The following is a 14,125-nucleotide window of genomic DNA, read 5'->3' as shown; positions in this document are numbered from 1 at the left end:
TTCCTTTTAATAAATCCTGTAAATAGTTATTCTGAGTCTAGCTGACTAGTCATTACTGCCGCAACTAGCTTCCTCGCTGTGCAGGAAAACTCTGCTACGTTTGGGCTAAAGCCAATAGGGCTATGCCTGACACTTCAAAGTTCCATGACATCATTCAGTTTGTACAAACTTCACACGCACTCACACTAAAACACTACATACGCTGCGCTTCTGTTATAAATTCATAGAAAATCAACCATACATCGGATTTGCACTGTTCCACTTTTATTTTACTCCATGAAGGAAGGACTACAAAATGGGGAAGGTTTGATATAGGCCAGCCATAATCCCTTGAGCATCCCAGCACATCCACAGGAGCCCTGCCCAGTTGCTATGCCGACCCTGATGGTCCTATACAGAAGACCATCAAGATCACAAAGAACTTGCATATGGGAGTGGATTCAGCACAGACTGGAACAAAGGACAATGATCAGATCTTCCCTCTGGGGGCAGGAAACTGCAGACTCCCCTCTGTCACCTGGAAAGTAATCATGGGGAGGGGGAAAGGGGGAACCAGCCAGGTGACAGGACACTCAGGTTACCTGATCTACAGGGTGGCAATTTCAAAAGTTTTTATAAGGCCTTGCACACAATTTTTCAGAGTCCTTCCTCTCTCCTGCAAGTGAGGGGAGCACCCTGTTGCAACAGATCAATAAAGGCCAAGCCTACAGGCTGCTGTTTTGCTCCAAGTTATCCTGGTTGGTGTCTTTGTTTTTGTCGAAGGGAGCCCTCGGATTTTTCCGTTAACAGTCCCAGGGATGCCTGCGCGGGGAAATGGGGCGAGGGGGCTTCGTTGGGATCCCCTGGGTGGGCTTCCTAAGGGTCCAAGGAAAACCCCCTTCGCAGCATGCTTGCAGGGATCCAGATCCACAACAGGCGCTTTGGGGAGCTGGAGGGGGTCTCTGGATCCTTCTGTCGCCTCCCCCTGAGACCCCTTTACCTCTTTGTCCTCGCTCGTGATTCTCCTTTCCTTTCCTGCAACATCAATGTTTTTTTTTGGGGGGGTCCCTTGCCGCACCTCTTCCCTTTCCGAGAGCATGTGCCACTAAAGCTACGGCACAGAGCAGCAATCCGGCGCAGAAGCTCCACTTGTGGGATAAGCAGGCAGTTTGGGAGGGGGCTCTTCCCCCTTCCCATTCCCGGAACAGAAGTCGGATGGCGAGGAGGAGGAGGTGCAATGTATGGGGGCGGGGTGAGAGAAGGATGTGCCGGGAGGGGAGGAATTGAGTGGGGGAAGGAGAGGAAGGTTTCCCCCCTCCCTTCTTCCTTCTGGGGATCAGGAGAGCGGGAGAGGGGCGGATCCCGGCAACCCACTTGCAAAGTGGGGTCTCCCACCCCAAAATGTTTACATTGCAAAATCCACCCCACGCCACAAGATAGATCCGCCTGTGTTTTAGGTACTGGTGCACATTGAGCAGCGGCTTGGACTCTGTGACTCCTGTGTTAAGGGGAAAAATGGGGCTTTGGCTTTTGCGCACACAGCCCCGACACCCAGGTAAAATTCATGCAGGGAGTGAAGCAGCACAGAACTAAAGTGCGTTGGAATTTGTACATCCTCAGATAGGTTTTTTCACCTCCTCCTTCCTTGCAGAGAAACATTTGGTCAGCGGGGGAGTCAAAAGGATTTCAGGACTGTCTTGCTGTTCTGCTTCGGACATGTGGTTTATATATTTATGTACGTGTTTGCTTGGTACATTTATGAACATTTATTATATATCTAAGACCTTAAAATTCTTGTAACAGAAACCACCCCCACCCCACCCCCCACAGGCAACAACGGGCTCCCATCTCTGGGTATGTCTATGTATTTTATTGTCTCTATCTCTTTTTGTGTGCTTTGCATTGAGACTTGTGTTTCCAGCTCAGCCAAGGGAGCTGGGGCTGGAGGGCCATCTGTGTGTGAGAGTCTGTGTCTCTCTGTGTGAGAGAGTGAGTGTAGGGACCCCACCCCCATGCAACAGCAGACTCCCAGTTCTGTGTATGTCCTTGTATTTTATTGTCTCTATCTTGGCCAAGGGGGGCTGAGGCTGTGAGGAAACAGGAGATTTCTCACTTTCTGTTTTCCTTGAACGCTCCTGCAACATGTTGGAAGGGCAGGGAGTCCCCCTTGTGTAACAACTTAAGCAGGAGCTCATAATGGGGGCGGGGTTCCCCACACTCACAGGAGGAATGGACTCTGTTACAAGGCATGGTGAACAATTTTGGCAAATTTGAACGCAAATACGGTGGAGCGATGAACCCCAAACGACTGAGAACTCCCTGCGAACAGGGACCTGGACCTAACTGTTAGGGGAAAATCTAGGTGTGAGGCTGCTCAGTCCCCCAGCTGGTCGGGCAGAGCCCGCGGGTCCCTGCGGAATAAAGGAAGGAGTCCAGCCAACTGGAGCAAACAGCTATAGACCAAAGTTTATTGAGCAATAGGTTCAAAGAGCAAATTTGAACCCCGAGGATGGGGTGACAAAGACTTTTAAAACTTTCCCACCATATCCCAGAATACAGTTCATACAGCATCACTGACATGTCACAAAAGGGGAGGGGTTAACCTTGGCAAACATGTCCAGACAAGTCCTTGGTACAAGATTAGCATAAGCAGACATGGCAGGGCAAGACTCAGGTATAAGATTAGCATAGATAAATATGTCTATGATATAGAGAGCCAGTGTGGTGTAGTGGTTAAGAGCGGTAGTCTCGTAATCTGGGGAACCGGGTTCGCTTCCCCACTCCTCCACATGCAGCTGCTGGGTGACCTTGGGCCAGTCACACTTCTTTGAAGTCTCTCAGCCCCACTCACCCCACAGAGTGTTTGTTGTGGGGGAGGAAGGGAAAGGAGAATGTTAGCCACTTGGAGACTCCTGAAGGGAGTGAAAGGCGGGATATCAAGTCCAAACTCTTCTTCTTTTTCTTCTTCTTAAGTACCACCACCCAAAAGTACAATAGAAGTTCCTTTGCATGTCTGGAGCCTGAGGCGAGTCAGGTGATGAGATTTGGCTTCCTTTGGCTAACAATGAGCCCAGCAATTGTCACCTCTGGGAACGTCCTGGAGTCCTTTTGCAAGGGGAAAATAGCTTTGGAATGGAGGAAACTGGGAAAGGAGATGATTTGATATTATTTTTAAAGCTAGGTAACTTCCCTGAGCTGTCAAGTTGAAAGGATACATTCAGGCATAATATTTGTAATATTAAACTTTAAAGATATAACTGTTGTGATACTGCCAGGGAGAAAAAGCCCATCATGGCCCCCACGTCGCCTCCGGACGATCCATGGATCTCCCGTAGATACAGTATCAGCAATTAGCGACACGAGCTCCAGAAAATAGCTTGCCACATTCCAGAGCTGATGCACGCTCTATCAGCAGAAATCCGCACAGCGAAAGATGCACGCAGGAGAGCATTATTTAGAAGTTTATTCAGCGTTGGTCAGAACAAAGGAAAAAACATGACTGCCTGCTTGCGTGTTCAGGCATAGAGAGAGAGAGAACAGCTCTATCAAAACAGAAACATCCTGTGAACAGGAAATACGCAGACTCTGTGACTCACAAAGCCTGCTCCCTTTTAAGGTGGAACGGAAATATCCTAACATCCTCCCCCTTTCCGTGTAACCTTTAGTACCTGTGGTTCAACCCAATTGCAACCTCTGTACGTAAACCTTACGTTGTTCTCTGTTAACAACCTTAGACAACAGATCAGCAGGAATTTCTTTTCCTGCCATGTAGGACACCTATAGAATCATAAAATCATAGAATCATAGAGTTGGAGGAGACCACAAGGGCCATCGAGTCCAACCCCCTGCCAAGCAGGAAACACCATCAGAGCACTCCTGACATATGGTTGTCAAGCCTCTGCTTAAAGACCTCCAAAGAAGGAGACTCCACCACACTCCTTGGCAGCAAATTCCACTGTCAAACAGCTCTTACTGTCAGGAAGTTCTTCCTAATGTTTAGGTGGAATCTTCTTTCTTGCAGTTTGGATCCATTGCTCCATGTCCGCTTCTCTGGAGCAGCAGAAAACAGCCTTTCTCCCTCCTCTATGTGACATCCTTTTATATATTTGAACATGGCTATCATATCACCCCTTAACCTCCTCTTCTCCAGGCTAAACATGCCCAGCTCCCTTAGCCGTTCCTCATAAGGCATCGTTTCCAGGCCTTTGACCATTTTGGTTGCCCTCCTCTGGACACGTTCCAGTTTGTCAGTGTCCTTCTTGAACTGTGGTGCCCAGAACTGGACACAGTACTCCAGGTGAGGTCTGACCAGAGCAGAATACAATGTCACTACGCGGAAAGAGGCCTACATCACACTTATACCGAAGACGGAGACGGAAAAGACTCAACTTAAAAACTACCGCCCTATTTCGTTATTAAATGTGGATTACAAAATTTTTGCTGACATTTTAGCAAAAAGGCTGAAAATAGTTTTGATGGAGGAGATTCACAGAGACCAAGCAGGCTTTCTCCCAAGAAGACATTTATCAGATAATGTAAGGAATATAGTTGATATTTTGGAAAAGCTGGAAGTGAACATAAACACTAAAGCAATTTTGATATTTGTGGATGCTGAGAAAGCCTTTGACAATATTTCTTGGAGTTTTATGATGAAGAATCTCCGGGGGATGGGGGTAGGCCAAGGGTTTGAAAACGGTATAGGTGCGATATACTCTGAACAAGAAGCAAAACTTATTGTAAATAATGTGGTTACGAAAGAATTTAAGATAGAAAAAGGGACACGTCAGGGATGCCCAATCTCTCCACTACTTTTTATATCAGTCCTGGGGGTTTTGCTGAACATGATTAGAAGGGACCAGTTGGTTAAAGGAGTGCAGGTCGGAGCCAAACAGTACAAACTGAGAGCATTTGTAGATGATTTGGTACTTACTTTACAAGAGCCTGAATCTAGTACAAAAAGGGTTTTGGAACTAATTCAAGAGTTTGGTCAAGTAGCAGGATTTAAATTGAATAAGTCTAAAATGAAGGTATTGGAGAAAAATTTAACATCATTTGAAAAAGAAAGGTTTCAGAATGAGACAGGGTTAACTGTGGTTAAGAAAGTGAAATATTTGGGGATAAATATGACAGCAAAAATTTGAACTTATTTAAAGACAACTATGAGAAATCTTGGACAGAAGTGAAAAAAGATCTAGAAATTTGGTCAAATATGATGCTTTCCTTGTTGGGTCGAATTGCGGTTATAAAGATGAATGTATTGCCTAGAATGTTGTTTTTGTTTCAAACATTGCAAATATTGGACAAGATGGATTGTTTCAAGAAGTGGCAGAAAGATATTTCTAAATTTGTCTGGCAGGGCAAGAAGCCCAGAATAAAATTTAAGATATTAACTGATACAAAGGAAAGGGGCGGATTTGCCCTGCCAGACCTTAAACTTTACTATGAATCAGCAGCTTTCTGCTGGTTGAAAGACTGGCTACTTCTTGAGACCACTGACATTTTGGATTTAGAAGGTTTTAACAATATTTTTGGGTGGCATGCATATCTGTGGTACGACAAGGCCAAAGCTCATAAGGGTTTTAAAAACCATATTGTCAGGAAAGCACTATATAATGTCTGGATTAGATACAAAGACTTGTCGGAAAGTAAAACTCCAAGGTGGTTGTCACCAATGGAGGCAAAAGCTGTTAAAAAACTTAATATGGAGGCTAAATGGCCGAGATATTGGGAAATTTTGGAACAAGAAGGGGACAGATTGAAATTGCAAAGTTTTGAGAAATTAAAAGGAAAAGTGAGAGATTGGCTTCATTACTATCAAATAATGGAGGTTTTTAAGATGGACAGGAAAATTGGCTTCCAGGTGGAAAAATCAAAATTGGAGACTGAACTGTTAGAATCCAGTACTAAGAACCTGTCAAGAATGTATAACTTGCTGTTGAAATGGAATATACAAGATGAAATGGTTAAATCTGCAATGATTAAGTGGGCACAGGATATTGGTCATAACATTATTGTTTGCTGACTGGGAAAAGTTGTGGACCACCGGGATGAAATTTACGGCATGTAATGCCTTAAGAGAAAATATTATGAAAATGATTTATAGGTGGTACATGACCCCAGTCAAGCTTGCAAAAATTTATCATTTGCCTGATAATAAATGTTGGAAATGTAAAGAAAATGAAGGCACATTCTTTCACCTTTGGTGGACGTGCCCAAAGATTAAGGCGTTCTGGGAAATGATCTATAATAAATTGAAAAAAGTATTTAAATATACGTTCCTGAAGAAACCAGAGGCCTTTCTCTTGGGTATTGTCGGCCAAGAGGTGTTAAAGAAGGACAGAACATTTTTTATGTATGCTACAACAGCAGCAAGAATACTCATCGCAAAGTATTGGAAGACACAAGATCTACCCACCTTGGAAGAATGGCAGATGAAGGTGATAGACTATATGGGTCTGGCAGAGATGACGAGCAGAATCCGAAACCAGGGAAGAGAAACAGCGGAAGAAGATTGGAAAAAATGTAAGGACTATTTAAAGAAATATTGTAAAATTAAGGTAAAGGTAAAGGTACCCCTGCCCGTACGGGCCAGTCTTGCCAGACTCTAGGGTTGTGCGCTCATCTCACTCTATAGGCCGGGAGCCAGTGCTGTCCGCAGACACTTCCGGGTCACGTGGCCAGCGTGACATCGCTGCTCTGGCGAGCCAGCGCAGCACACGGAACACCGTTTACCTTCCCGCTAGTAAGCGGTCCCTATTTATCTACTTGCACCCGAAGGTGCTTTCGAACTGCTAGGTTGGCAGGCGCTGGGACCGAACGACAGGAGCGCACCCCGCCGCAGGGATTCGAACCGCCGACCTTTCGATCGGCAAGTCCTAGGTGCTGAGGCTTTAACCCACAGCGCCACCTGCGTCCCTATTGTAAAATTAATGAATGTTAAAATGACGTTGGATTAGAAAATATGTGGTTATTAGCTGTAACGGTCAAGTTAAAGAAAATAAGTAACATTAAAATCAAGTTAAAAGTAAGGGAAGGATTTGCTGAAAAATTTAGTCAGAAATTGGGATACAGAAAGGGGAGGTATGAGGAAGTTGGGAAAGTAAGTTATAAGAAATTAAGGGTTGAAATTATATGGGTTTTTTTCTTTTTATATTGTTTTTTTGTTTATGTTATTGTTTTTGTTTTGTCTTTGCTGTGATAAAAACTTTTGAAACGTTAATAAAAAATTTATTAAAAAAACAGAATACAATGGCACTATTACTTCCCTTGATCTAGATGCTATACTCCTATTGATGCAGCCCAGAATTGCATTGGCTTTTTTAGCTGCCACGTCACACTGTTGGCTCAACCAACTGTTTGTGGTCAACCAAGACTCCTAGATCCTTTTCACATGTACTGCTCTCAAGCCAGGTGTCACCCATCTTGTATTTCTGCCTCTCATTTTTTTTGCCCAAGTGCAATACTTTACATTTCTCCCTGAATGAGTCCTTTCTGAATACACTCTCTTGCATGATGTAACTTAATCTGCAAGTACTTGGTTCTTTGCTTGCAACTCTCTGAGTTCAGCAAAGCCAAACAGGATCTATTGTCTTGATACACTTGTATAGGACATTTCACAGAAACTCTGATGTCCTTAAACAGTTGCATCAACCATTCACAATCCATGAGTGAAAATGGCAGAGCATTGAGTTCTGCTTCACAGGAACTTAGGCTTCCTGTCGTCTGCTTCTTGCACAGCAAGTCAAACAGACAGTGGTTATACTTGTAGCACACTCCAGAAGTGCTTGTACCATCCGTGGTGTCACTTCCAAAACTAGCATCTGCAAAGATTTCAAGACCTCCAGTCTTCTGACTGGTGAACCTCAGCCTGTAGTGCATAGTCCCTTTCAAATAGCGGGCTATGCGCTTCAGAGCTTTCCAATCCTGAACAGTAGGATTGTTGGCATGTCTGCTAGGCAGGTTAGTGCTTACAGATATGTCAGGTCTTGAGCATCTAGCCATAAAATTCAACTTGCCTAGAATGCATCTGTACAGCGTAGTGTCAGAAAACGCTTCAGCAGTACTATCTACCTGGTAACCTGTCACCATCGGTGTGTCTGCTGGGTTTGCATCAACCAAATTCAACCTGGTTAATACATCAGCAATTTTCTGTGTTTTCTGTACCAGAAAATTACCTGCTTGGTCCCTCTCCACCTGCAGAGAAAGATAGTTGGATACCTCACCAAGATCCTTCATGTCAAAGTGCTCTTTCAGCTGAGCTAGGTGCTTTGGAACAAAGCCTGATTCTTCCAAAACATCAGAAGATCATCAACAAAACATAAACAATACTATCTTCCCCAAACCCCAGAATAAGCAGGAGCTCTGGGGTTGCCCCATGGGGTTCATGAGGGAAGATGGGCCCGTCAGGAGACTTCCGTGGTACCTGCAGCCCCTCCTTCCCCCTCTTGCAATAAGGCTTGGGGGAAATCTCCCATTAAATTACAGCATTTTAAGTTTTCTTCAGAACATGTAGGAGGCAGGGAGAAGTTCTAGTGAAGAAGCAGTATTCAGAGATCATGTGGTGGTGAGAGAGTTTGGTGCAAAAGCAAGTCACACACAGATGCACCCATCTTGCATTCTTGAGTACAGCAACTGCAGGGCATGAGCCAAGTATCGGCAGGGTAGGGGCCACGTGTAGAGCAATTCCCACGCTGAGCTCAAAAACACACACAGAGGCAGTAGGAGTTCTTCAGTAATAGTTTACTGAGCTTTCAAAGCATACAGTTCTCACTGGGTCCCCAGTGAGGCACAAAACTTAGCTCCTGAGAGCAAATCCAGTTTCAGCAATAGAAAAATACACCACACAAGATATCTAAGTCAGGCACACAAACCGGCAGAAGGGAGGAAGGGAGGAAAGAGGCTGGAAGGACACAGGGCAATGGATGTGTGTGTTTCGCTTCATGTGGTTTTGGAGGGAAGTCAGCAACTCGGCATCTGCTGGGGCTTCACGAAGCAAAGCTTTCTGCCGGCTGCTTCCAGGCAAATGAGCATCCCAGACACTGTGATCTGTGGGGTGTTGCCATATCAATTGTTTTTGAAAGGTTATCATGATGTGGTCTAGAAACCAATATGGAAAAATATATCGCCCGGCCCTAATCCTCACTGACCACCAGAAACCCAGATAAACCCTCACCCCTTCTCTATCAAAAGGTACTTTACATCTTAGATTATAATCACATTGTTTGACACTGCCTTCAATATTTCATTACTATACAGTTTTACACATAAATTCCAGAACTTCGCATACACAACATGTGTTAATGACTGATTCCTTCTGAGTTCATTTCTGTGAAGAAAAGAGTGGACTCCGAGAGGAAGACGTCCCGCACTCCAGACATCAAAATCGGTTCTTCCATGTGAGAGTCCTTGGATGTTCCTTAAAGACTCCATTGTAAATAAAGCACTTTTTGTACTCTTTTCATTTAAACTGCTTCTCCTCTTTGAGTTTGTTGATGGTTTGTAGAGTTTCAACTCCTAAAGTTCTTCCTGTCCATGAGTCTGTTGATTTAGAACTTCCACTAGGACTGAACCTCTATCTACTTTCCTGATATTTATAAGGTTTGTGTTTTGTGTGAGTTTCTTGACATAAATCAAGGGTTCCACTCTGACTGCAGCTCCTACCACACGCCACCTGCGTCCCTGTTCCTTAAATACTCCATTATAAATAAAGCATTTTTTGCAGTCTTTTCATTTAAACTGCTTATGCTCTCTGAGTTTGTTGATGGTCTGAAGGGTTTCAACTCCTAAACTTCTTCATGTTGATTTTGAACTTCCACTAAGAGTGAACCTCTATCTACTTTCCTGATATTTATATGGTTTGTCTTTTGTGTGAGTTTGTTGACATAAATCAAGGGTTCCACTCTGACTGAAGCTCCTTCCAGAGTCCATAAATTTACATGGTTTCTCCCCTGTGTGTCTGCTGATGTTTTCTAAGATTTCCATTCTGACTGAAGCTCTTTCCACACTCCATACATTTAAATGGTTTCTCCCCTGTGTGAGTCCATTGATGTGTTCTAAGTTTTCCATTCTGACTGAAGCTCTTTCCACACTCGATACATTTAAATGGTTTCTCCCCTGTGTGAGTCCGTTGATGGTTTCTAAGGTCTCCACTCTGATTGAAGCTCTTTCCACACTCCATGCATTTAAATGATTTCTCCCCTGTGTGAGTCCGTTGATGTGTTCTAAGATATCCTCTGTTACTAAAGCTCTTTCCACACTCAATACATTTATATGGTTTCTCCCCTGTGTGAGTCCGTTGATGTAGTCTAAGTCTTCCATTGTTACTAAAGCTCTTTCCACACTCAATACATTTATATGGTTTCTCCCCTGTGTGAGTCTGTTGATGTAGTCTAAGGCTTCCACTATGACTAAAGCTCTTTCCACACTCGATACATTGATATGGTTTCTCCCCTGTGTGAGTCCGTTGATGTGTTCTAAGATATCCTCTGTCCCTAAATCTCTTTCCACACACGATACACTTATATGGTTTCTCCCCTGTATGAGTCCATTGATGACTTCTAAGGTGTCCATTATCACTAAAGCTCTTTCCGCACTCCATACATTTATATGGTTTCTCCCCTGTGTGAATCCGCTGGTGTAATTTAAGGATTCCATTCCGACTGAAGCTCTTTCCGCACTCTATACATTTATATGGTTTCTCCCCTGTGTGAGTCCGTTGATGACTTCTAAGGTCTCCATTCTGACTGAAGCTCTTTCCGCACTCCATACATTTATATGGTTTCTCCCCTGTGTGAGTCCGTTGATGACTTCTAAGGTTTCCATTATCACTAAAGCTCTTTCCGCACTCCATACATTTATATGGTTTCTCCCCTGTGTGAATCCGCTGGTGTAATTTAAGGATTCCATTCCGACTGAAGCTCTTTCCGCACTCTATACATTTATATGGCTTCTCCCCTGTGTGAGTCCGTTGATGTCTTCTAAGGTGTCCATTATCACTAAAGCTCTTTCCGCACTCTATACATTTATATGGTTTCTCCCCTGTGTGAGTCCGTTGATGACTTCTAAGGCTTCCATTATCACTAAAGCCCTTTCCGCACTCTATACATTTAAATGGTTTCTCCCCTGTATGAGTCCGTTGATGTGTTCTAAGGTGTCCATTCTGACTGTAGCTCTTTCCGCACTCTATACATTTATATGGTTTCTCCCCTGTATGAGTCTGTTGATGTCTTCTAAGGCTTCCACTAATACTAAAACTCTTCTCACACTCCAGGCATTTAAATGGTTTCTCCCCTGTGTGAGTCTGTTGATGTGTTCTAAGTTTTCCAATATCAGTGAAACGTTTCCCACACTCCATACCATTAAATGTTTTCTCCCCTGTTGGAGGTCGTTGATGTGAACTATGTGTGCTCATTCAATGATGCATTGTCCGCATTTCACACATTTTAATCTCTATTCCTAATGGGTGGGACAGGTACCCAATCCTCTAGAGTTTTGACTGTCTTCTCCATCTCCTTCTTCAGAGTGGGAAGAAAGGGAATCCTGTTTTGATTTCAAGGAAGTGAACAAAGGGAAAGAGAACACATCAAGCTCCATTAGCACCTTCTCCTATTTCAACGTCTCCTACATTCCCTCACCTCCTACCCATGTTCCCAACTTTCAGGAAATGAAATTGCCATGTCAAATGATAGTAATGCACCAGCAACCTTTCCTAATCCTCAACCAATGTTCATAAAGCAGCTTGATTTTTTAAAGAACGATGTGCTGTCTGATCTCGTGCCCGTCTTTTGACACAGGACTATCCTAAAATGACACTGAAAAGCAGGATATTCTAGGGAAAATGATAAACTGTACTTAGTGGAATATGTAGTACCTTGGAAATATAGTATTGATTCACTAATGGCCTGAAGTTGTGTATTTCTGGGGACATGAATTTATTCCTGTTCTGTCTTAAAGATCATAATCATACGATGTCATGGGGTGTTAGGGAAGCGGTAGTACCTTTGGCGGGGGAAATGTCATGCACCTTATGGGGTAATTTATCCACCATTGGTCCCCAGCTTGCACTCAGCTCTCACCTGTTTCTTCCAGAAGCTGTCAGGATGGAATAGGGGCCACAATCCCAGGAACGGCTTCAACTGGCTGGCTAAACCAGGTGAGGATAGCTGATGGGTCTCAAATCCTTGGTGTATTAGGGAATTCTGTTGAGGTGAAGGCAGCCCTGGTGGATGGAGAGGATGAGAACAACAGTGAATCCCACAGTCAAGAAGGCAGATTCTGCCCATTTTGCAGAGGAAAGTGAAGGCAGCTGGGGCTCGTCAACCTGGGAAGGGAGCTCCTCAAGAAGGAAAACTCTAGTCGTAATACTTTGGTGCACTCCTTCGCTTCCTCTTGAGTCATCTTCAGGAGAATAAAATGCTATAGAGGAAAATCTACAGAAATCCAGAGTGTAATTTCTATGGGCTAGAGTCTGAGGGGAATGCTCTTTCCTGGTTCTGCTGGATCTCTTAGCGGCTTTGGAGACCTTTGACCATTGTATCCTTCTTTACCCTCTAGAGGTGCTGGGGACCCTGCTATGCAGTGGTTCCCCTCCTTCCTCCTGGGCCATGTCCAGAAAGTGGTGTTGGGGGATGAGTGTTCAGACCCCTGGGCTCTCACTTGTGGGGTGCCTCGGGGCTCTGTCCTCTCCCCATGCTTTTTAATATCTATATGAAGCCGCTGGGAGAGATCACCAGGGGTTTTTGGCTGGGTGTTCAGAGGCATGTGGGTGATACCCAGCTCTTCCTATATTTTAAATTGGAACCAGTGAAGATAGTGAATGGCCTGTGTTGGTGGCCTTGGTGGTTTGCGGATAAATGGCGGCTAACAGATTGAGGTTGAATCCTGACAAGACAGAAGCACTGTCCCTGGGGGACAGGGGGCAGGCAGACCCTACCAACCTGCAGACTGTCTCACTAGGGTGGCCAATGCTCTGGTTACCTCCTGCTTGGTCTACTGCAATGCGCTCTACATGGAGCTACCTTTGAAGGTGAAACAGTAACAGCAACTAATTCAGAATGTGACAGCTGGACTAGTAACTGGGAGCAGCCGCCTAGACCACATATCACTGGTCCTAAAGGATCTTCCTTTAGGAGAAAGCTAGAGAGTTCCAGAAAGACATCTACTTCTGCTTCATTGACTATGCAAAAGCCTTTGACTGTGTCGACCACAGCAAACTATGGCAAGTTCTTAAAGAAATGGGAGCGCCTGATCACCTCATCTGTCTCCTGAGAAATCTCTATGTGGGACAAGAAGCTACAGTTAGAACTGGATATGGAACAACTTACTGGTTCAAAATTGGGAAAGGAGTACGACAAGGCTGTATTTTGTCTCCCTGCTTATTTAATTTATATGCAGAATACATCATGCGAAAGGCTGGGCTGGATGAATCCCAAGCTGAAATTAAGATTGCCGGAAGAAATATCAACAACCTCAGATATGCAGATGACACAACCTTGATGGCAGAAAGTGAGGAGGAATTAAAGAACCTTTTAATGAGGGTGAAAGAGGAGAGCGCAAAATATGGTCTGAAGCTCAACATCAAAAAAACGAAGATCATGGCCACTGGTCCCATCACCTCCTGGCAAATAGAAGGGGAAGAAATGGAGACAGTGAGAGATTTTACTTTCTTGGGCTCCATGATCACTGCAGAAGGTGACAGCAGCCACGAAATTAAAAGACGCCTGCTTCTTGGGAGAAGGGCAATGACAGGGCTTGACAGCATCTTGAGAAGTAGAGACATCACCTTGCCAACAAAGGTCCGTATAGTTAAAGCCATGGTTTTCCCAGTAGTGGTGTATGGAAGTGAGAGCTGGACCATCAAGAAGGCTGATCGCCGAAGAATTGATGCTTTTGAATTCTGGTGCTGGAGGAGACTCTTGAGAGTCCCATGGACTGCAAGAAGATCAAACGCATCCATTCTTAAGGAAATCAGCCCTGAGTGCTCACTGGAAGGACAGGTGCTGAAACTGAGGCTCCAAGACTTTGGCCACCTCATGAGAAGAGAAGACTCCCTGGAGAAGACACTGATGCTGGGAAAGATGGAGGGCACAAGGAGAAGGGGGCGACAGAGGACGAGATGGTTGGATAGTGTTTTCGAGGTTACCAGCAT

The 14,125-nt window shown here is 44.5% G+C and overlaps 2 protein-coding genes and 1 long non-coding RNA gene across 5 annotated transcripts in view; 1 reads left to right on the top strand and 2 right to left on the bottom strand.

Moving 5' to 3' along the window:
* Positions 1-14,125, top strand: part of LOC308595857 — a 95,629-nt gene that overhangs the window by 56,903 nt on the left and 24,601 nt on the right. The window contains exon 2 of the long non-coding RNA XR_014012130.1: positions 8,548-9,272. This is a non-coding gene — a long non-coding RNA (uncharacterized lncRNA). The remainder of the gene's footprint in view (positions 1-8,547; positions 9,273-14,125) is intronic.
* LOC308595650 (uncharacterized protein) overlaps positions 1-14,125 on the bottom strand; it is a 302,145-nt gene that overhangs the window by 282,768 nt on the left and 5,252 nt on the right. The gene's annotated exons all lie outside the window — the stretch shown is intronic.
* Positions 1-14,125, bottom strand: part of LOC308595609 (uncharacterized protein) — a 131,833-nt gene that overhangs the window by 115,035 nt on the left and 2,673 nt on the right. For 2 of the 3 annotated variants that reach the window (XM_081210056.1, XM_081210058.1), the window contains exon 2: positions 12,054-12,196. Coding sequence is in view for 1 of the 3 variants with exons in the window: in XM_081210057.1 (XP_081066183.1) it covers positions 9,911-11,389 (1,479 nt within the window). In the remaining 2 variants the exon portion in view is untranslated. Of the gene's footprint in view, positions 1-8,701; positions 11,518-12,053; positions 12,197-14,125 lie in introns of those variants that run through there. The other variant, XM_081210057.1, reaches the window with a different exon arrangement.

This window comes from Podarcis bocagei (genome assembly GCF_964188305.1).
Source record: "Podarcis bocagei genome assembly, chromosome: 10".
NCBI classification, from domain to species: domain Eukaryota; kingdom Metazoa; phylum Chordata; class Lepidosauria; order Squamata; family Lacertidae; genus Podarcis; species Podarcis bocagei.
This window is presented reverse-complemented; position numbering and strand designations above follow the sequence as displayed.